The 24038-nt window shown below is 47.1% G+C and overlaps 1 protein-coding gene across 1 annotated transcript in view; it reads right to left on the reverse strand.

Moving 5' to 3' along the window:
* Positions 1 to 707: 707 nt before the first annotated feature.
* Positions 708 to 24038, reverse strand: part of LOC117042262 — a 119256-nt gene continuing 95925 nt past the window's right edge. The window contains exon 13 of the mRNA XM_033141795.1: positions 708 to 1776. Within this exon, the coding sequence (XP_032997686.1) occupies positions 708 to 1776 (1069 nt within the window). The remainder of the gene's footprint in view (positions 1777 to 24038) is intronic.

Consider the following 24038-nt stretch of genomic DNA (forward strand, 5'->3'; position numbering starts at 1 on the left):
CCCCATCTTCCCTGTGCCCCAACTCCCGCCACCAAACACCAAACCCAGCTCACTCTCAGTCCATCCTCATTCAGAAGCAACACTCCCCTTCTCTATCTAACAGTACACTAAATATTATATTATGTTTACTATTATGAAATGTTACCTTCGTTACTTTAAATACATGTCTAGACAATGTTACCTTCAAACAACGAAAGCTCACATACGCTGCATGCATTTAAGATTGATTTCCTGTTACTGATGTGAAGGAAAGTGTTAACTCAGAGAGAAACAGGTTCTACACTCCAAAAAGTGTTCCAAAATAACCAAAGGAGATTCCACCCTCCTTCTATTTAAACCTTTTCTCTTCTTTGAGTTAATTGATGGTCTGTAGAGTATCCACTCTTACAGCTCTTACCCCTCAGAGCCTTTTCATGCTTTGTAAGACTTCCACTACAACTAAACCTCTGTCCACTTCCCTAGCACTTACAAGGTTTCTCTCTGGTGTGAGTCTGTTGATGTCTTCTAAGGTGTGGACTCTGACTGAAGCTCTTTCCACACTCCATGCATTTAAATGGCTTCTCCCCTGTGTGAGTCCGTTGATGTTTTCTAAGTGTTCCACCGTCAGTGAAGCTTTTCCCACAATCCATACATTTAAATGGTTTCTGCCCTGTGTGAGTCTGTTGATGTTTTCTAAGGTGTCCACTATCAGTGAAGCTCTTTCCACACTACATACATTTAAATGGTTTCTCTCCGGTGTGAGTCCGTTGATGAATTCTAAAGTGTCCATTCTGATTGTAGCTCTTTCCACACTCCATACATTTAAATGGTTTCTCCCCTGTGTGAGTCCGTTGATGAATTCTAAGGTGCCCATTCTCATTGTAGCTCTTTCCACACTCCATACATTTAAATGGTTTCTCCCCTGTGTGAGTCCGTTGATGAATTCTAAGGTGCCCATTCTCATTGTAGCTCTTTCCACACTCCATACATTTAAATGGTTTCTCCCCTGTGTGAGTCCGTTGATGAATTCTAAGGTGCCCATTCTGACTGTAGCTCTTTCCACACTCCATACATTTAAATGGTTTCTCCCCTGTGTGAGTCCGTTGATGAATTCTAAGGTTTCCACTTTCAGTGAAGCTCTTTCCACAATCCATACATTTAAATGGTTTCTCCCCTGTGTGAGTCCGTTGATGAATTCTAAGGTTTCCACTGTTAGTGAAGCTATTTCCACACTCCATACATTTAAATGGTTTCTCCCCTGTGTGAGTCCGTTGATGAATTCTAAGGTGTCCACTCTGACTGAAGCTATTTCCACACTCCATACATTTAAATGGTTTCTCCCCTGTGTGAGTCCGTTGATGTTTTCTAAGTTGTCCACTCTGACTGAAGCTCTTTCCACACACCATGCATTGAAATGGTTTCTCCCCTGTGTGAGTCCGTTGATGTTTTCTAAGTGTTCCACTGTCAGTGAAGCTCTTTCCACACTCCAAACATTGAAATGGTTTCTCCCCCGTGTGAGTCCGTTGATGAATTCCAAGGTTTCCAGCGTTAGTGAAGCTATTTCCACACTCCATACATTTAAATGGTTTCTCCCCCGTGTGAGCCCGTTGATGAATTCTAAGGTTTCCACTGTTAGTGAAGCTCTTTCCACACTCCATACATTTAAATGGTTTCTCTCCGGTGTGAGTCCGTTGATGAATTCTAAGGTGTCCATTCTGACTGAAGCTTTTCCCACACTCCATACATTTAAATGGTTTCTCCCCTGTGTGAGTCCGTTGATGAATTCTAAGTTGTCCACTCCAATTGTAGCTCTTTCCACACTCCATGCATTGAAATTGTTTTTCACCTGTGTGAGTCCGTTGATGTTTTCTTAGTGTTCCACTGCCAGGGAAGCTTTTTCCACACTCCATACTTTCAAACTGTTTATCCTCTCTCTTTTCACACTCATGTATTTAAATGGTTTCTTCGTTCTTCCCATTAGACATGGCCCACCAGAAGGAATCCTATTTGTTTTACAGGAGGAGAAGAAAGGAATATTACATCAATCAGCACCTCCTCATATTTTAACATCCCATACATTCTCTCCTGTCCTCCATATGTTTGAATTTTTTAGGAAAGGAACATGAAATAATGTTGAATAATGGTAATACATCATCAGCCTTTCATAACCCTTAATTATCGTTAATGAAACAGCATTATCTCAGAATACGGTTGAACTGTGGGATTTACTTTTTATAAAAGTGGTTTCTCATAGGAAAGGGAGCTGCTCTACGTCCCTGAACCTGCCCACTATTCATCAGGGTCCAAAGTTCACCATGAAGTTCTTCATCTGATGCACTATAATCCTTCAGCCTTTGGACCACATTTCATCCCCTTCAACCTCTATATCTTTATTAACCACCTGCACAGTCCGTTTTGACTCAGGACGTCCGTACTGACCATTTTTGGAGACCCATATATAAGTATTGTGGTCAGTTGAAGGAGTGCTCACCCCTTTGCCAAAGCAAAGTTGCCGGAGGGAAGGACGAAGATGGGGAGGACCATGCCGGGATCACCTACCCCACTGACTTCCCGAGGCTGCTGTCTTGTGTGTAGGACACTGGCAATGGAACAGCACCTTCCACTGGATGAGAGGATAGAGGGTTAAATCAGGGCTGTTCAAATGGCTCTCAGATCAGTCCCCTCCTTGCCCCTCTCTGCATCTGCTGCCTCAGTCTCCTTCACGGTGGAACAGGCCCTGAGAACAGCCTTCTCTCTGCCCCCAAAATATAGGAAACATGACTATGGAGTGCCACCGTGGAACATAACACCAACAGGAATAAGAACAAGAACAAGAACAAAAATAGGTAGTAGGTCACTTTGTGCTGCCCTGGGCAAGAGAAAGAGACTAATAGATTGAATAAATGAATAAAAATAACAATTGTAGTAATAATTACACAGGCTGGGGTGGGGAGGCAACCATAACAATCTTCCCAATCCCTTAAATCACACCGATCACTGCCAGTTCTTAGAATTTATTTCAAAGCTGCATCCTTTTGCTGGCTAAAGGATTGGTTCAAGTTAGAAAATTCTGATGTTTTGGACTTGGAAGGACACAACAATGTATTTGGTTGGCATGCTTATCTTTGGTATGATAAAGTTAAGGCTCACCAAGCTTTTAAATCTCACATTATTAGGAATGCACTGTATCAGGTTTGGATCTGGAATAAAGACTTGCTAGAGAGAAAAACTCCCAGATGGATATCACCAGTTGAGGCTAAGGCCTATAAGAGACCTAACATGTCTGCAAATTGGCCGAAATATGCTGATATATTAGAAGAAGAAGGTCAAGATTTTAAATTGAAATGTTATGAACAATTGAAAGAGAAAGTATCTGACTGGTTGCAATATTACCAGATAAATGAAGTTTTAAAGTTGGATAAGAATCAAGGCTTCAGTCAGAGAAATCCAAGTTGGAAACGGAGCTAATAGAATCAAGTATTAAAAACCTTTCCAGAATGTACAATTTGTTGCTAGAGTGGCATACGAAAGATGAAATGGTTAAATCGGTTATGATTGATTGGGCAAAAGATGTTGGACATAACATAATGTTGGGAGATTGGGAGAGATTGTGGAAGGAGGGTACTAAGTTTACTGCATGTAATGTGTTAAAGGAAAACATGATGAAAATGATTTATAGATGGTATTAAACTCCAGTTAAGTTAGCTAAGATGTATCATGGTTTGTGTACTAAATGCTGGTAAAGGACTTATGGGAGAGTCATAGAATCATAGAGTTGGAAGAGATCACAAAGGGCCATCCAGTCCAACCCCCTGCCAAGCAGGAAACACCATCAAAGCATTCCTGACAGATGGCTGTCAAGCCTCTTCTTAAAGACCTCCAAAGAAGGAGACTCCACCACACTCCTTGGTAGCAAATTCCACTGTCCAACAGCTCTCACTGTCAGGAAGTTCTTCCTAATGTTTAGGTGGAATCTTCTTTCTTGTAGTTTGAATCCATTGCCCCGTGTCCGCTTCTCTGGAGCAGCAGAAAACAACCTTTCACCCTCCTCTATATGACATCCTTTTATATATTTGAACATGGCTATCATATCACCCCTTAACCTTCTCTTCTCCTGGCCACTTATTGGGCTTAAAATAATGGAAGCCTCACGTAGAGACCAGGGTGCCAAGAGGGGTGAGTGTAGGAAATCGATTAAATCATTTGCAGGCGGGCTGGCCATGTCCTGTTGGGTAATAGGCCCGCCCTTGTATGAGGTCCTCGGCTTCCCCCCCCCCCCGGCCTATCTGCTTTTTGCAACGATCAGGCCTAGCATCAGTATGGGCGGCACCTATCCTGGAGCATAGTGGTGTACAGATCAAGCTGGTAAATACCCTTGTAAAGTAGATATGCCATTTTCTTGTAATGTTTTTTAATTTTAAAATCTTTGCAATGAAATGAGCGGATCTAAAATTGATAACCATACACCTCATAAAAGACCATGAGGTGTCCACATTTGGGCCACATTTCATCTCCTTCGAACTCTATATGTTTATTAACCAGCTGCACAGTGCCTTTGGCCTCATGACGTCCGTACTGACCATTTTTGGAGACCCATATATAAATCTTGTGGTCAGTTGAAGGAGTGCTCTGCCCTTTGCCAAGCTGGAGGGAGGAAGGGAGGGAGGAAGATGGGGAGGACCATGCCGGGATCGCCTGCCCCACTGACTTCTGGAGGCTGCTGTCTTGTGTCTTGGACACTGGCAATGGGACAGCACCTTCCACTGGATGAGAGGATAGAGGGCTAAACCAGGGCTGGCCAAATGGCGCTCAGCTCAGTCCCCTCCTTGCCCCTCTCTGCATCTGCTGCCTCAGTCTCCCTCACGGTGGAGCAGGCCCTGAGAACAGCCTTGTCTCTGCCCCCCCCCAAATACAGGAAACAGGACAAAGAAGGCCCTGGAGTGTCACTGTGGAACATAACACGAAGAAGAAGAAGAAGAAGAAGAAGAAGAAGAAGAAGAAGAAGAAGAAGAAGAAGAAGAAGAAGAACAACAACAACAACAACAACAACAACAACAACAACAACAGGTTTGATGTCATTTTGGGTTCCACTGGGCAAGAGAAAGAGACTATTAGATTGATTGGTTAAATAAATAAATAAATAAATAAATAAATAAATAAATAAATAAATAAATATAACAATTGTAGTAATAATTACACAGGCTGGGGGGGGGAGGGAATCCACCTATTTCCATATGTTAGGGAAAATTCCAGCCGCCACCTTCCCCCACCGTGCAGCCTCCTCGCGGGACTCCCGCGCTGCCAAATGCGGGACCTGGAAGCCTCTTTTTTTTCTCTTTGCCCCCCCCCCGACGATGAGCGGGTACCCCTTCACCACACAAGTCGCACAAGCACCACATAAAACCCTCGCGATAAAGGGTTTCCCCAAAATCCCAATCTGCGTTCCGAAAAAGCCCCTGGAAAAGCGCTTCTGTCAAACAGCGCTCCGCTGGTCTCCATTTTCTCAATGAACGGGAAACCCACCAATCAGGAGCATGCATTCGGCTCAGCCTGCAAAATGGAACGTTCAGCGCAGCTACTATGATTCAATCATCACCTTCACGCTTGACTGAACACTAAGTGGGTTTTGACAGGCTCCCTGCTGGGAGAACAATGGAATCGAAACCAAAATGTAACCAGTTGGGGAAACTATTAATTATAACTTGCAACAATGTATCAAATGGACAATTTAGACGCTGGGTGGCCCATTTTTGACAGCTCGAAATGTTTATTATTGTAAAAATCCACAACTCCTGAACGCAGTGTCCGATTTGCCTGGTTCAAGTGTCTATCTGCTCCTAATAAAATAACCTTTCTAACCCCTCGGTTCCCGCCATCCTCCGATCATCGGAAGTATAGTATTTCGATATTGCACTATTTTTGGACTCTCCACTCAGTGGCTTTCATAATCCCCTAAGCAGCGAGTCACGTCCGCAGGAGGGGATACACCCCTCCCGGTAATCCACTCAAGCACCCATCCATCAGTTACCATAGCAGCAGACATCCTCCTAGGAGCGTTCTATTGTCCTGACGCAGAGGAAACCTTCAATGTGTATTTCACCCACCCTAGATCCATTCACCGGTTCCTGCCATCCTTCCTGATATGCAAAACTTGTTTTTCCCCTATGTAAATTTACTGTAACCTCCTCTCTCCCCTCCCCATCTCTGACGTTTCTATGATGTATTTCGCTGTGTATTCTGGGCAATGGCGGGAAGTTTTAAAAGTCCGTGACACCCTTTGTTCGGGGTTCGGATCCTCCTGAACCTTGTTGCGCAATAAACTCCTTTGCTTTTGCTCCAATCTCCGGCTGGTCTCCATTGCCTCCGCAGCGAACCACGGGCTTCCTCCGTAGGACCGGGAGCTGAGCCTTCTCGACCCGGTAATTTCCGTAACAGTCTTGGTGCCGAAACCCGGGACCTGCGTTCTCCCGTGGTGGCTGGGGACCCCCACCGAGCCTTCAGCCGGCAACGGGACCCTTTTCTCCCGTGGAGACTCGACGGATCCCTGGCCATCCTCCGGGCGGTAATTGCAGGTCTCAAGGGGAGCCAACCGGGGAGCAAAGGCAAAGTTCAGCCGGCTTCGTCTCCAACGATCCAGCGGATCGCGGTGGAAGACGCGTAAGTATAAATCCAGTGCACTGGTGATTGGGGGGAGGGGGGAGGTAAGCCTGGCAACCGCAATCTACTGCTCTCTTGCCTATCATTTCTTGCCTGTCTCTCAGTCTGTCCCGTGGACTGCTGCTCAACTCGAAAGGGGAGTCCTGAGCTCTATCTCTTTTTCTCCAATACCCAGTCAGCCGCCCCGTTAGCTGGTCTAACGAACGCAAGGGACTGGGCTCTTTTTCTACTTTGCCAGCTGCCAAGGGGCAAAGGACTTCTCTGCACTATCCTAAACCTCAGCCGCCCCGGTCGGGCCATGTAAAACACGCTGGTCGTGCGTGAGCCCGCTTCCGAACGCAAGGGAGGTTTTTCCGGACCGTTTAACTCTATTTAAAGGGCTGCCCGATCTGGCACTGCAGTGGCAGGCGTCCAGTAGGGTTCCCTTCCTTAGCTGTTAACGATAGGCAGGAGGTTGCCAGGTGGGGGTACCCTGTAATGGGTGGAAATGGGGGTTGAGAAATAGGAATAGATGAGAAGAAATGGAAGAGAGAGGAAGAGGAAAAGGGAGCTCCAGGAAAAAGGAAAGGAAGAGGTAGTTTAGAGTAGATCCCCCTGGTCAGCCGCCCCGCTAGCCGAACTAGTGAACGCAAGGGACCAGGCTAGATTATTGGAACGTTGTGTACTGTACTTTGCTTGTGTTAAGAAACCCCCCTGTCCCACTCCCTTAGTGAGAAACCCAGACTTACAAAGATACCTTTCCCGTCCCTCCTTTCCCAAAAACCCCAGGTTCCTCTTAAACCCCAAGGAACGATGGGTGCCAAGGCTTCGAAGCATGGTCATACTTCCACTGGGAAGAAGGCTTCTCGCAAGCCTTCTTTTGCCCAGCCGGAACCCGACTCCCCCCTCGAGTTTGTACTAGATCACTGGAAAGAGATTCCGGGCTCAGAAATATTATCCAGGCAGAAGTTGCAAGAACTCTGCGAAAACACCTGGCCATCTTTTACTGATAAACTGACATCTGAACTCCGCTGGCCACCGGAGGGATCCTTCAACCAGGATCGTTTGAATGCTCTAAAGAAGCACCTACTAGAAGAAAGACCCCGCCAGTTGGACTACCTAAAAGCTTTCGAGGTCGTATATCAAATCCTTACTACTCTGAAGGATGCCCCAGCTCTCCAGATGCCTATGATAAAACCTCCTAAGAAAGCCTCTAGGAAACCCAAGGGAGGTCCTGCACCACCCCCTTATGAGGATCCATCAGACGATGATTCTATGGATCAGGCCATGGCGCTATACTATAATAGACCCAGACAAGCCCCCACAGCTCCCCCTGCACAGAATGATGTCCCTGGGCAAAATAATCTCCCGGGACCCGAAAATGATGCAGACCCGAACAATCAGGCAGGAGCTCAAGGCGGGCAGCTAATAGTCCAACCCATGGACCAGGAAGAGATAGCCACAGTATCCAACGACCAAATGGAACCTGACCCGGCCTTAACGCCAGTCAGTGACCACGCTGCCTATACTCTGTCGCCCCACTCCAATCTTCTTGAGAACGTGGAGGGCATGACCACCCGCTCTATGGTGCAGACTGCTAAGGACCTTGCCATCCGCATCCAGGGTGCTTTCTCGCCATCTGCTTCCCGGCAGCCAGTAAAGGGAAAAGCTAAAGGGAGTGGGGGAATCAATCACCAGGCGGCCTCCTACCAGATGCCCCTACGTGCCTTCCCCATCCCTCCTGCAACTCCGGATGGGGCCCCACGGATGATTTACACCCACCAGCCCTTCCGGACTGCAGACTTAGTAAACTGGGCGAACGTGATGCCCTCTTTGAGGGATGACCCTGACAAGTGCCACCGACAAATCGCTACAATCTTCTCTTCCCATCACCCTTCTTGGACGGATGTCCACGTACTCTTAAATGCCCTATTCAATGAGGCTGAGAAGGCTGACATTCTTAGTAAGGCTGAAGAAGCCCTAAACCAGGAAAACTACCAAGAAGGAAGACCTCAAGGGGTGGAGGCCCTGACGCCTAGGGATCTCCGTATTGAACCCAACCCTGCTTGGGACTTCAATACCCCTAATGGCGTCTGGTGTCTGAACCTGTTTAAAAAGGCCATCTTAGACGGCATTAAAGCTTCAGGGCAGCGCTCCATAAACTGGACTAAAGTTCAGACTGTGATCCAGGGTCCCAATGAACACCCGTCGGACTATTATTCTAGGTTGGTGGCGGCTATTAAAACCTGGGGCGGAATAGACCCCGAGAATCCGCACCATGATATAATAGTAAAAGGCTTCTTCAAAGACCAGGCATCGCCAGATATAAGGAAAGCCTTAAATCTCCTAGTTGGCTACGATGGGAAAACTTTTAGCGAAATACTGTCCATCGCCAAGTCCGTCTTTAACAACCGAGACGAAAAGAAAAGGATGGACACCAGGGCAGGGGAGGAGGCAGTGCTTGCCCTCAGTATGGAAACCCCTTACTTCCCAGCTCCAGGGTTCCCGGCCAGGGGAGGAGGCAGGGGGCGAGGAAGAGGGGAAGGATTGAATGCAAGCCCATCCATGCCACGACCCTGGGGCCCATCCACTGGCCTTTGTCACCTGTGTTTTCAACCAGGGCACCTAAGACGAAACTGCCCATATTTATACCCGGGGAGCCCATGGGTTGAAACCAACTCCTACCCATTCCCCGGAGGAAACTCACCATACTCCACCTTTCCTTCGCACCCCCCTTGGGCCCAGGGTTATGAGAACCAGCAAATGGTGCCACCTCATCCCCAAGGGAATTGGCCACCCCAAGGCACCCAGGTCTCGGTGGCCCAACCAACCGCAGAGTCACACCCTCCAAATCCTTTCCGTGCCCCTCTGCCAGCTCAAACTGACCCGCAATTCGTTCAAGCCCCTCCTTCCGACTTGAGAACATAAGGAGAGCCCCAACAGGACCTTGAAGCCCTTCCCCTTTGGACTGCGCTCAATTCCCACCCCTCGTATACCCGGGGGTACAGCCCACCGTACCCCAGCACCGCACCCCAGCACCGCACCCCAGTTCCTGTTCCTCGTACCCCAGCACCGCACCCCAGCATCGCACCCCAGTTCCTGTTCCTCGTACCCCAGCACCGCACCCCAGCATCGCACCCCAGTTCCTGTTCCTCGTACCCCAGCACCGCACCCCAGCATCGCACCCCAGTTCCTGTTCCTCGTACCCCAGCATCGCACCCCAGCATCGTACCCCAGTTCCTGATCACCGCACCCCAGCATCGCACCCCAGTTCCTGTTCGTCGCACCCCAGCATCGCACCCCAGCATCGCACCCCAGTTCCTGTCCATCGCACCCCAGTTCCTGCTTCACCATTCCCGAGTCCCCGTACATCGCTCCCACCGACCATTTTCGGACTTGCCGCTATTGACAGCTCTTGACAGCTGTTTGACAGTTCTCCACATTTTCGGACTTACCGCTTTGACAGCTTGCCTTATTCTGACTGCTTGCCGTTTGACAGCTTTTTGACAGTTCTCCACATTTTCGGACTTACCGCTTTGACAGCCTGCTCTATTCTGACTGCTTGCCGTTTGACAGCTTCTTGACAGTTCTCCACATTTTCGGACTTACCGCTTTGACAGCTTGCCTTATTCTGACTGCTTGCCGTTTGACAGCCTTTTTGACAGTTCTCCACATTTTCGGACTTACCGCTTTGACAGCTTGCCCTATTCTGACTGCTTGCCGTTTGACAGCTTTTGACAGTTCTCCACATTTTCGGACTTACTACTTTGACAGCTTGCCTTGGTCTACCTGCTTGCCGTTTGACAGCTGTTTGACAGCTATTTGACAGCACACCCTGTCTCCCGTTGGCCACCTTTGACAGCTCGCCGGTGTGACTACCTGCCACTTTGACAGCCGTGTGACAGCTCATCATACTCTCCGATCAGCTGGCTTTTGACAGCCCACCGTGCCTGCACCCGATGTTGGCATCCAACCATGACCGGCCCGCTTTCCCTGAAATACGACCAGCCGAGGCGCGTGGGGAAGGTGAGTACCAAGTCTCGAAGGTGTAGGTGTGGAGAAAAGGATTTGTGGTTCTGCGAACCAGATACAAATCTTATCTCCAAATGCGGGACTGTTAGGGAAAATTCCAGCCGCCACCTTCCCCCACCGTGCAGCCTCCTCGCGGGACTCCCGCGCTGCCAAATGCGGGACCTGGAAGCCTCTTTTCTTCTCTTTGCCCCCCCCCCGACGATGAGCGGGTACCCCTTCACCACACAAGTCGCACAAGCACCACATAAAACCCTCGCGATAAAGGGTTTCCCCAAAATCCCAATCTGCGTTCCGAAAAAGCCCCTGGAAAAGCGCTTCTGTCAAACAGCGCTCCGCTGGTCTCCATTTTCTCAATGAACGGGAAACCCACCAATCAGGAGCATGCATTCGGCTCAGCCTGCAAAATGGAACGTTCAGCGCAGCTACTATGATTCAATCATCACCTTCACGCTTGACTGAACACTAAGTGGGTTTTGACAGGCTCCCTGCTGGGAGAACAATGGAATCGAAACCAAAATGTAACCAGTTGGGGAAACTATTAATTATAACTTGCAACAATGTATCAAATGGACAATTTAGACGCTGGGTGGCCCATTTTTGACAGCTCGAAATGTTTATTATTGTAAAAATCCACAACTCCTGAACGCAGTGTCCGATTTGCCTGGTTCAAGTGTCTATCTGCTCCTAATAAAATAACCTTTCTAACCCCTCGGTTCCCGCCATCCTCCGATCATCGGAAGTATAGTATTTCGATATTGCACTATTTTTGGACTCTCCACTCAGTGGCTTTCATAATCCCCTAAGCAGCGAGTCACGTCCGCAGGAGGGGATACACCCCTCCCGGTAATCCACTCAAGCACCCATCCATCAGTTACCATAGCAGCAGACATCCTCCTAGGAGCGTTCTATTGTCCTGACGCAGAGGAAACCTTCAATGTGTATTTCACCCACCCTAGATCCATTCACCGGTTCCTGCCATCCTTCCTGATATGCAAAACTTGTTTTTCCCCTATGTAAATTTACTGTAACCTCCTCTCTCCCCTCCCCATCTCTGACGTTTCTATGATGTATTTCGCTGTGTATTCTGGGCAATGGCGGGAAGTTTTAAAAGTCCGTGACACCCTTTGTTCGGGGTTCGGATCCTCCTGAACCTTGTTGCGCAATAAACTCCTTTGCTTTTGCTCCAATCTCCGGCTGGTCTCCATTGCCTCCGCAGCGAACCACGGGCTTCCTCCGTAGGACCGGGAGCTGAGCCTTCTCGACCCGGTAATTTCCGTAACACATAACAATCTTTCCAATTCCTTAAACCCCACAGATGCAAGAGATCTGATAAAGTGGCAGTAATGGAAACCAGGTGGAAAGGAGAGAAGGAGTTGGGCCCAGGTATCTCTGGTCAGGAACCCTTTCGATGCTTCTCCACAGAAGCACAAGCATGTGGGTGAGACTGCGGTTGCCTCAAAGGGCGGAAATAATAAAGTGGGCTCCCTCCCTTTCCTCTTTCCCCCCAATGCTTGGACTCCCTATGACCCCCTCCCCCAGCGCCCCATGCAGCAGCTGATCTGGGACTTCTGGCAGGGCAAGGACTGAGATCCAGATAATGGGTGGATCGGGCCTCCTGTTCAGGGGTCTCTCCCTGGTCGACTTGAAGTCAAGGCAGGCAGCCCCCAAGTCTCTCCCTCTTTCTCCAAGATGGCTTCCCTTTCTCCCCCAGGGATGCTTCCCTCCCTCCCTCCCTCCCTGCGCCCCCCAACTTCCTCTGCCCTCCACCCCCCGAGTTTCCCCTTTGCCCAGAGCCCCCCTGGCCGGCTCACCCTTCTTCCCAAATCTCTCCCCATGGCGCCCCCCTCTCCCTCCGGAGGGGCCTCCCCAGGTGAGCAGGGAGGGGGGAGAGGAGGGAGACGGGGGGGGTCTCTATCCAGCCCCTCTCGCCCCCTTTAACCCTTCCATGGCCTCCCTCTCTCCCATTCCCCACACAAAGGGGACCCACCAAGGCCCAACGCGGCGCCCCAGGGATTCCTGCCAGGGTGAAGCCGGGACTGGCAGAGGGGCGCGGAACTGGGGCCTGGGTTCAAGTCTCAGCCCGTGTCATTCCCGCAAAGGCGCCCAAGGGGGGGGGAGAAGGGCAGCCGAGCATCTCTTGACTCTCCAGCGGAAGGGGCTCTGCAAAGTCCCCCCCCCCGCTCGCTCTTCTCTTCCGGTTTCCTTTCCCTCTGGGGGGGGAGGGGCTCCTTTATCCCAGCAGCGCCTGAATCAGCCCCTCCCCCCTCGACTGACCCACAGAAAAAAGGGGGAGGGGGAACACTCCCCTACTTTCCTTTCATTCCCCCCCCATCGCCCCAAATCCTGCCCTCCCTTCCCAGCTGCCCTGTATGCAGATTCAGGGGGAAGAAAAGCGCATCCTTCTCTCTCCCCCCCCCAATATATAGATATATTTTGCACCTCTTTGTCCTCCTCCTCCTCCTCTGCAGTCCTGCTCCTCTTCCGGGAATGTGGATGGAGGCCCCTCCCCCTCCAACCCCCCCTCCTGCCTCTCTAGGAAGCGGAGCTCACTGACCCAGGGGGAGGAATGAGTGACGCCCCCCCCCAACCTCCCAAAAAGTCCTTTGGGCCACGAAGGTTACCTTCCCCCCTTCCCCTCTTTCAATCCTTTGCTGGTGTTACAGGGATTTTGAGAAGGACTGGGGAGGGGGGGGTTGCCCCTCCATTCACACACACACACGTGTCTCCTCCAAGCACCCCATAACCTCGTTCTGTCCAGGGAGGAAATGGCTCCCAAGGGGGCAGCCCAGATCCCTGGAGCGGGAGCCCCATCTCTGGCACCCTGACACCCGAGGGCCAGATCAAGGCCAAAGGGGGTGAGAAACAGGGCCATGGATGGGTGTGAGGTGGGGGTCGAGGGAAGGGTGGGGGCAAGCCCGGATGCCCAGGGGGCTGCAGCACCCAGACCCTCCCCACGGGTGACGCAGGCATGACGTCCTTGCAGGGGGGCTGTGGGTATCTTTGAAAAAGTCTTCTGTATCTCAATGCACACAAAAGCTTATAAACAAGAACAAACTTACTTGGTCCCTAAGGTGCTACTGGACATGTTTATATATATATATATGTATGTATGTATGTATATGTATATAGAAATATAAAAACATGAAATATAAAAACACACACACACACACACACACACACACACACACACACACATATATATATTCTATATGTATATATATATATTCTATATGTATATATCCCCTTCATGGATCACTGCCTTGTCGTGGCGAAGGGGTTTGAATTACTCAGGGAAGCTATGGACAGGTCAAGATGGACAGGTCATAGTGGAGAGTTTGGTCCAAACGTGATCCACCTGGAGAAGGAACTGGCAAGCCACTCCAGTATCCCTGCCAAGAAAACTCCATGGACAAAGACAACAGGCATATAAAAGATATGACGCTGGAAGATGAGCCCCTCAGATCGGAAGGCGTCCAACATGCTACTGGGGAAGAGCGGAGGACAAGTACAAGTGGAAGGGGTTAATTAGCTAACCTATATATTTACCTGAATGTATTGTTAGTCCAGTGAATGTATTAAGTATAAAAGTGCCCCTGTTAAGCTTTTCTGTATGAAACTGCTCTGTAAAGCTGTGAACTTTGATCTGCATTGTACTTCTCTCTGGCAAGCTTTGCCTTACTAAGTGTCTGGAGATAACAGTAGACCTTACGCAGAGAGTACTGTAGCTGTCCTTCATTGAGAGGAACTGTTGTCTAGGTCAAGAGATAGGATGGCCTTGCTGGAGTGCGCAGGAACCAACACTGGGCTAAATGTTCTTTTGCCTTATATGTCCTTTGCCTTATATGTATAACAGGAAATGTACAACAGGAAATGTTCCTTATATGGACAAGAGGAAGTTTTCTGGGGTGGGAAGAGAGCCAGAGAACTGTATAAGAACTGCTGGTAAACTGACTAACTTTTGTACTTGCTTGGCTATCTAAACACCGAAGTACCTCTGCATGCAGAAATTAAATCTTTCTCTCTCTGAAGCCAGAAGCCTCAGGTCTTTTCTGCTTCTATGTTTTCTCACCGGGCGCAACAATGGGAACCCGTAGGGGCAAATAAGGCTCCATAACGTGGTGCATTGGCCGGGAACCCTTCGCTGTTCCCCGGGATTGAGAAAACAGGGAGTCCGAGGCGTCGCTGCACAGCGAAAAGGCTCTCCTGGTCTGGCGTTTGCTGGCCCCAAGCGCGCTTCCTGCCTGTTTGTGGGAAGGGACTGGCTTACCCCAGGGGGAGAGCCAAACTGCACCGTGGCGACGGGAGAAAGAGAAAGCGGCCGCAAGGGGGGAAGGGAAGTAAGATCTGCAGAGGACAGGTAAGCTCCACAGGGGGAGCAGCTTCCCAGGGAAGGGGAAGCGCAGGATGCGATCGATCCTGCAGCGGCAGTGTGTCGTAGAGGGCCGCCGCTAAAATCCGGTAGTGTGCAAATAGAGTTGCCACCGGAGCCTGGCAGTGTGCAAATAGAGTTGCCGCCAGAAGCCTGGCCGTGAGCCGTGGAGGGCCGCCAGGAAGGGGGAAAAGAAGGGGGGTGCCCTCTCTGAGGAGAGAGAAGGGGGTTAAGAATTTTTCAGAGAGAGAAGGGGGTTAAGAATTTTTCTGTGATTTTACTCTGTGTATGGGAATGGTGTGGGGACGCTCCAGTGGATGTATTGAGTGAATGAGACGCAGGAACTCAGTGTCCCTAGCGAAGCAGAGAGTGTGTGCATGAGAAAAAGTCTGGTTAGGTGGAAGGAGTGTCCCAGGTTGAACCTGAGCTTGCTGAGATGGGGAATTGGAATTTTTGTTGTTGTGTAAAATTTATGACTTGTAATAATTTTATGAACCTGTTGAATATTTTTTCCTTCACTATGTGTGTGTTGTATGAGTTCTGTGTTTGCAGTGATTGTGCAGTGTAATTTTTGTGAGTTTGTCTGTATCTGTAGTGCCTGTGTGTGTGTGTGTGTTGGTCCCTGCTTGAGGCTTGCATTCATTTTGGAAAGGTGGGGCAGAAAGCAGCCCTAATCTGTGGGTTCCCAAACTCTGTGTTCCTAAAATTGTTTCATTTCTTGCTGCATTGCCAATGAAGTCTGGGAAGTCTGTTGATATGTGGTTGCACAACGACAATCCTCTTGTATTTGTTGTTTTGTTTTGCTGTCCCTTCAAGGAATCTGTTTGAATCCCAGGGTTAGGTGAGTGTGTTTTGGAAATTGTTTGTGTGCCAAGGCATGTGTCTTTAATAGAATGGGCTGTAAAAGTATTTCTCTGCAATGTTAAGGTGAATGTAAAAGTGTGTCTGAAGCATTGAAAGGAGGGCTGCTCTTGCAATCAGGAATGTTTGTTAGTTTGTTTTTAAAGCTGGTACAGTCTTATTTTGTTTCTTAATTGACCTTTGGTAAAGCAATGAGAGTGGGGAGATGGACAGAAACAGAGAGAAGCCTTAGTTTAAACAGCAAGGATTTTTCTCTTTGCAGCAGTGAATCTTGCAAAGGAAGGGAATTTGCCACCCACAAGGGGGGGGGGAGAAGATTATGTCTTCTGAGCAGTTTGATTGTTTCCAACAGAAGTTGATTAGAGGGGAAAAGTTTTATTTTATATCCCAGGTTTTAAGTTTTTCAGGGAAGGTTTTGAAACAGAAGAAATGGCTTCTTAGCAGGATGTATTTGGGAATGTAGATGTAGGTTTGTGGGATGTGTAATGAAGGAGAAGAGAATGTTGAAGTAGAATGGGAAGGGGCTCATGGTTAGCAACTGACAGTGTAGCCCTGACAGTGTAAGTTAGGATTTGGAGTAAGTTTGAACCTCAGGAGGAAAAGGGGGCAGAAATTTTGGAATGATTGGAAGAAAAATTGATGATAAAGTGAAGGTATACATATCACAGAATCATAGAATCATAGAGTTGGAAGGGACCCCAAGGGTCATCTAGTCCAACCCCCTGCCCAGCAGGAAACAATGTTGAAGGCAATACACCACCCTTCATGCCAAGGTTGCAGAGCACATCTAGGGGGGTGAATCCATTGTCCAAACCATGGAGAGGACCGCCAGGTTGTTGCCATGGAAGCGTGAGACAATGAGAGAGGCCTGAAGATGGCTCTGCTTCAGAGGTGGTATATATAGTAAGCCCTTCAAAGATTGTTTTAAAAAAAACAGGAGTTTTTCCCTATTGCCCTGTCCATAATTTGTTGTTACCTAAAAGAAGCCTGAAAATTGTCACTATTTGAATGAGCACATCAAGGGTTCAACTCCATTGTCCTAATGAAACACCGTTGTGAGGAGTTAGCAATTTTGCTAAGCTGGCCGCCATGTGTGAGATGATGAGAGTGACCTACCGATGGCTCTGAAGCGAGATAGGCCAAGTTCTATTCTGTCTGACAACCCAACTCTGTCAGAATTTGTTCCCTACTGCCCTGTTTCCACCTTAAGTCCTCCTGAGGGTCAAAAATAGGTTGGTGGTGGTAAGTTAATTCTTGGACACTAGGTCCTGATAGGCTTGGTGAGGTGATAAGTAGAAAATTAGGTACTAAGGATCAATGGCTGGTGCTTGGATGCAGGAAACAGAAGAGGAGGGAAAGTTAGTTTTTGATATGGCTGTTGGAACTGGTAATATAATTGGGATGGAGAAATGGAACATTAGGAAAGAGAGAACAGTAAGAAGAGAATAGCTATACCCAAACACCCTAGATCATTTGTACAATGTTATATTGGAAAAGATTAGTTGCTATGTAAAAGTTTCTTAAAAGGAGAATGTTCTGAGGGATGTCAAGATAGTGAGAATTGCAATGGCTCTAGTAGTGTGTCTGGAAGGTGATGTTGAAGAAATGGATCTTATTTGGGGGGAAATTGTATCTTTCTGTTCCCTGACATTAGCAGAGTTTATGCTAAATTGGTCTGAAATTGTGGTGATGGTAATGATGATAGTGTGTATGATTGTATTGTGTATTTGTTTATATTTGTGTGTATTCTAAGTTTAGAGTGTTTGCATGGATTGGAAAAATGAACTAAATTATTATTCTGGGCCAAAGAAGTAGACCAAAGAGCTATGGGATAATTATTGCGGAAGAATATTGTATTTCGAGGAGATAGTGATCCGGCATGGTCAGTAATATCTTGTGAGTGTATGGGAGGCTGTCCTTATTTGATTGGGTTATTCTAGCTTGCCTCCAACAGGGAGGAGGACTGAGGTGTGATCAATATCGATACCTGTGAGGTTAATCTGTGAGGCAAAAGAAAGGCTGGAGGGGCCCAAGACACCACCCTCCAAGGGCAGATATAATCTCTGTAACTATCTCCTATTCTTTTAGCAGGTGCCCTAATGCCATGTAGCTTTGCTATGCTAGTTTTATCCCTATGCAGAGATTCTGAAACCTAAGTGGCAAAGATCCTGCAGAGTCTTTTTGACAACACTGCCAGTGGTGAAAGTGGCTGGTGTCCGCCTCCTCATGTAGAGACAGAGCCTGCCACAGTGTGCTGAAACATCCCTTGAAGCTGAAGATCCAGGGAAGCAACAAAGGCCAAGAAGCAACAAACCTGCTGCCAATGCACAGGGGAGGGGCCATTGGCCCTGGGCACGCCTATGGAAGAAAAGGAAGGAAAAGAACTCTGAATGGGAGGACTGAGTGATCATATTGCCTTAATTTGTGTTGACCAGTTACCAGATAATGTGACCAGTTGAACAGTTTCTGTAATTAGTGTTAGGAATATTTGAAGTAAAATATCCTTAGTTGTATTTGTTGTATCTGTTGATATTGTGTCCCCCATTGTTATTTTGCCTTTGTATTTTCTGTTTAATGCAATGCATGCATATAAAGTTGTGTCATGGATTCTTCAGCTCATTGCCCTTGCTAGAGAATATCAGTCATTTCCCAGGGACGCGCTGGAGAAAGAATTCCAGCGGTCCAAGAGAACAGGAGGGAATGGAAGGGGTTAATTAGCTAACCTATATATTTACCTGAATGTATTGTTAGTCCAGTGAATGTATTAAGTATAAAAGTGCCCCTGTTAAGCTTTTCTGTATGAAACTGCTCTGTAAAGCTGTGAACTTTGATCTGCATTGTACTTCTCTCTGGCAAGCTTTGCCTTACTAAGTGTCTGGAGATAACAGTAGACCTTACGCAGAGAGTACTGTAGCTGTCCTTCATTGAGAGGAACTGTTGTCTAGGTCAAGAGATAGGATGGCCTTGCTGGAGTGCGCAGGAACCAACACTGGGCTAAATGTTCTTTTGCCTTATATGTCCTTTGCCTTATATGTATAACAGGAAATGTACAACAGGAAATGTTCCTTATATGGACAAGAGGAAGTTTTCTGGGGTGGGAAGAGAGCCAGAGAACTGTATAAGAACTGCTGGTAAACTGACTAACTTTTGTACTTGCTTGGCTATCTAAACACCGAAGTACCTCTGCATGCAGAAATTAAATCTTTCTCTCTCTGAAGCCAGAAGCCTCAGGTCTTTTCTGCTTCTATGTTTTCTCACCGGGCGCAACAATGGGAACCCGTAGGGGCAAATAAGGCTCCACAAGTAGATCCAGAGCTGATGAAGCGGCTGGGCCAAAGCCGAAAGGACGCTCAGTTGCGGATATGCCTGGAAGCGAAAGGAAAGTCCAATGCTGTAAAGAAAAGTATTGCATAGGAACCTGGAATGTAATAACCATGAACCTTGGAAAGCTGGATGTGGTAAAAAATGAGATGGCAAGAATAAACATTGACATCCTAGGCATCAGTGAACTAAAATGGACAGGAATGGGCGAATTCAGCTCGGATGACTATCATATCTACTACTGTGGGCAGGAATCCTGTAAAGGAAATGGAGTGGCCCTCATAGTCAACAAAAGAGTGGCGAAAGCTGTACTGGGATGCAATTTCAAAAATGATAGAATGATCCAATATGAATCCAAGGCAGACCTTTTAACATCACAGTAATCCAAGTTTATGCACCAACTACCAGTGCTGAAGAAACTGAAATTGACCAATTCTATGAAGACTTACAACACCTTATAGAAATGACACCAAAGAAGGATGTTCTTCTCATTATAGGGGATTGGAATGCTAAAGTAGGGAGTCAAGAGATAAAAGGAACAACTGGCAAGTTTGGCCTTGGAGTTCAAAATGAAGCAGGGCAAAGGCTAATAGAGTTCTGTCAAGAGAACAAGCTGGTCATCACAAACACTCTTTTCCAACAACACAAGAGACGACTCTACACATGGACATCACCAGATGGGCGACATCGAAATCAGATTGATTATATTCTCTGCAGCCAAAGATGGAGAAGCTCTATACCAGGGGTCTGCAACCTTTAAGACAAAAAGAGCCACTTGGACCCGTTTCCGAAGGGGGGGAAAACTGGGAGCCGCAAAACCATTGCGACATTTAAAACAAATACAACACTGCATATATTGTTTCTTACCTTAATGCTATATATACAGGATTATAGGAAGAATGAAAAGAACAGAATTTGAAATTGTTTATTTATTTATTTTAAAATTGTGAAAACAAGTCATAAAACAATTTCTGATTTATTTTCTCAAATAAGCAGGGACCTCCTCTCCTCCCCACCCCCTGAAAAAGGGGGGTCCCCAACACCCAAGGGCTGAAAACAATCGGAAGACCCCCCCAGCACACGTTACCCCGTCTTTGCTCCAAACAAATCCACCCCCTCCCCCCAAAAGTTGTCATTTTACAAGCACCTGAAATCAGGTTTTGTTTTCGTTTTTTTAAGAGAAACCTCTTAAATCGCCAGGGGTTTTTTCTTTGTGGGGTGGGGGGTGGGAGGCAGATGTGGGGAGGAGTTTGCAAAAGAGAAAATTGGGAACGTTGCCATTTGGGGATCAAGAGGGAACAGAAGCGTGTAAAAGTACCGTATTTTTCGCTCCATAGTACGCTCCGGACCATAGGGCGCACCTCGTTTTTAGAGGAGGAAACAAGAAAAAAAATGCTTTTCTGGTTTTCCTCCTCTAAAACCCATGTTTTTTTTTGAGAATCAGCTCAAAGTTTTACAGCTTTTTTTGCAAAGGGAAAAGCCCTGCTTTTTTGAGGATCAGTTCAGATTTGTGCAGCTTTTGCAAAGGGGGAAAGCATTGCTTACAAACCAGTAAGCACCAGTACAAACCAGTACAGACCAGTAAGCACCAGCAGGTATTAGGAAGCAAGAGGAAAGCAAACCAGTACAAACCAGTAAGCACCAGTACAAACTAGTACAGACCAGCAAGTAATAGGAAGCAAGAGGAAAGCGAACCAGTACAAACCAGTAAGCACCAGTACAGACCAGTAAGCACCAGTAGAAACCAGTACGCACCAGCAAGCAATAGGAAGCAAGAGGAAAGCAAACCAGTACAAACCAGTAAGCACCAGTACAAACCAGTACAGACCAGTAACCACCAGTACAAACCAGTATGCACCAGCAAGCAATAGGAAGCAAGAGGAAAGCGAACCAGTACAAACCAGTAAGCACCAGTACAAACCAGTACAGACCAGTAAGCACCAGAAGGTAATAGGAAGCAAGAGGAAAGTAAACCAGTACAAACCAGTAAGCACCAGTACAAAGCAGTACAGACCAGTAAGCACCAGTAGAAACCAGTACGCACCACCAGGCAATAGGAAGCAAGAGGAAAGCAAACCAGTACAAACCAGTAAGCACCAGTACAGACCAGTAAGCACCAGTAGAAACCAGTACGCACCACCAAGCAATAGGGAGCAAGAGGAAAGCAAACCAGTACAAACCAGTAAGCACCAGTACAAACCAGTACAGACCAGTAAACACCAGTAGAAACCAGTACGCACCACCAGGCAATAGGAAGCAAGAGGAAAGCAAACCAGTACAAACCAGTAAGCACCAGTAGGTAATAGGAAGCAAGATGAAAGCAAACCAGTAAGCACCAGCAAGTAATAGAAAGCAAGAGGAAAAGTAACAGAAAGCCCCAAATGGCTGAAAAACTCAATTTCCCAGGATCCTCAATTTCCCAGGATCCTACTGAGCAAGGGGCCTGGGCGGGGCAGGAAGGGAGCTAGCTCCCTTATCTCCCTCCCGATCTCTTGCAATCAGCTGCTGAGCGGGTTCTTTTCAATACTTTCTTTCCCTCTTGTTAGCCTTTAGCTCTTTCTAAACAGAAAAAGCAGGATCTGCAAGGTTTTGAGCTGGCTCTGGCTGCGTCGCTGATAGCGGGGGTGGGGCCAGCTCCGAGAGTGTCACAGCGCCCCCCACCATTTCCCCGTCCCGGAGCCACGGCAAAGCTGTCAAAGAGCCGCATGCGGCTCCGGAGCCGCGGGTTGCCGACCCCCGCTCTATACACTCAGCAAAAACAAGACCTGGAGCTGACTGTGGCTCAGATCATCAGCTTCTTATAGCAAAATTCCAGCTTAAACTGAAGAAACTAGGAAAAACCACTGGGCCAATAAGATTCAATCTAAATCAAATTCCTTATGAATACACAGTTGAAGTGAAGAACAGGTTCAAGGATTTAGATTTGGTGGATAGAGTACCTGAAGAACTGTGGATGGAGGCTAGTAACATTATACAGGAGACAGCAACGAAAACCATCCCAATGAAAAAGAAATGCAAGAAAGCAAAGTGGCTGTCCAATGAGGCCTTACAAATAGCGGGGGAGAGAAGACAAGCAAAATGCGAGGGAGATCGTGAAAGATACAGGAAATTGAATGCAGATTTCCAAAGAATAGCAAGGAGAGACAAGAGGGCCTTTCTAAATGAGCAATGGAAAGAAATAGAGGAAAATAACAGAATGGGGAAAACCAGAGATTTGTTCAAGAAAATTGGAGATATGAAAGGAACATTTAGTACAAAGATTACCACAATTAAGGACAAAAGTGGAAAGGACCTAACAGAAGCAGAAGACATCAAGAAGAGGTGGCAAGAATACACAGAGGAATTATACCAGAAAGATATGGAGGTCTCATACACCCCAGGTAATGTGGTTCCTGACCTTGAGCCAGACATCCTGGAGAGTGAAGTCAAATGGGCCTTAGAAAGCCTTGCTAACAACAAGGCCTGTGGAAGTGATGATATTCCAGCTGAACTATTTAAAATTTTAAAAGAGGATGCTGTTAAGGTGCTACACTCAATATGCCAGCAAGTCTGGAAAAGTAAGCAGTGGCCACAGGATTGGAGGAGATCAGTCTACATCCCAATCCCAAAGAAGGACAGTGCCAAACATACCCAGCTCCCTAAGCCGTTCCTCATAAGGCATCGTTTCCAGGCCTTTGACCATTTTGGTTGCCCTCCTCTGGACACGTTCCAGCTTGTCAGTATCCTCCTTGAACTGTGGTGCCCAGAACTAGACACAGTATTCCAGGTGAGGTCTGACCAGAGCAGAATATAGTGGTACTATTACCTCCCTGGATCTAGACGCTATACTCCTATTGATGCAGCCCAGAATTGCATTGGCTTTTTAGCTGCTGCATCACACTGTTGACTCATGTCAAGTTTATGGTCTACCAAGACTCCTAGATCCTTTTCACATGTACTGCTCTCAAGCCATGTGTCACCCATCCTGTATTTGTGCCTTTCATTTTTTTTGCCCAAGTGTAGTACTTTGCATTTCTCCCTGTTAAAATTCATCTTGTTTGCTTGGGCCCAGTTGTCTAATCTGTTAAGGTCATTTTGAAGTGTGATCCTGTCCTCTGGGGTATTAGCCACCCCTCCCAATTTGGTGATTCTACAACACTCTTTTATAGCTGGACTCTGAGACTTCTGTGTTTTTTGGGGGGAGAAATGGGGTTTGGCTTTGACAGCTCCCCAATTCCCTCCAGGTGAAAACAACAATTCACTGGAGTCTATCCTTGCAGGTGCTGCATTGATCATAAAACGTGAGACCGCAGCCAAGCAATGAGGAAGCAAATCAGTGGCCAGAAGGCCTGATCATTTATTTGTTGCAACAAACATCTTAATCTCCAAGGAGAGCAAAAGAGAAAATGCCCAGAACAAAGATTACAGAAGTTTTTGTATTCTTTAAAAAATAATTTTTATTACTTTTGTAAGATTTTAAGAAAAAGATAACATAATGATACATATATGAAAGAGAAGAGAAAAACAAGAAAGGAAGAAAACAAAGTTTTCTCACATATACATAACTTTTCCTTTACATTATTGGGTGACTTCCCTCTGTCCCCCCCCCCATCTGAATTTCATTTCCTTAATATTCTCTAGCAGTTTCTGTAAACTAACCTCTTAACCAATATACTTCTAAAACATATAATTAACCTATTTCATAAGAATATAACAAAAACCTATAAATACTTCCTATGGGGAAACTAAATATTACAATATTTATTCAAATAAATTTTAAATTTCTTCCAGTCTTCCTCCACCGTCTCTTCTCCCAGATTGCGGAGTCTTCCAGTCCGTTTGGCAAATTCCATAAAGTCCA

This window comes from Lacerta agilis, chromosome 2 (assembly GCF_009819535.1).
Source record: "Lacerta agilis isolate rLacAgi1 chromosome 2, rLacAgi1.pri, whole genome shotgun sequence".
NCBI lineage: Eukaryota > Metazoa > Chordata > Lepidosauria > Squamata > Lacertidae > Lacerta > Lacerta agilis.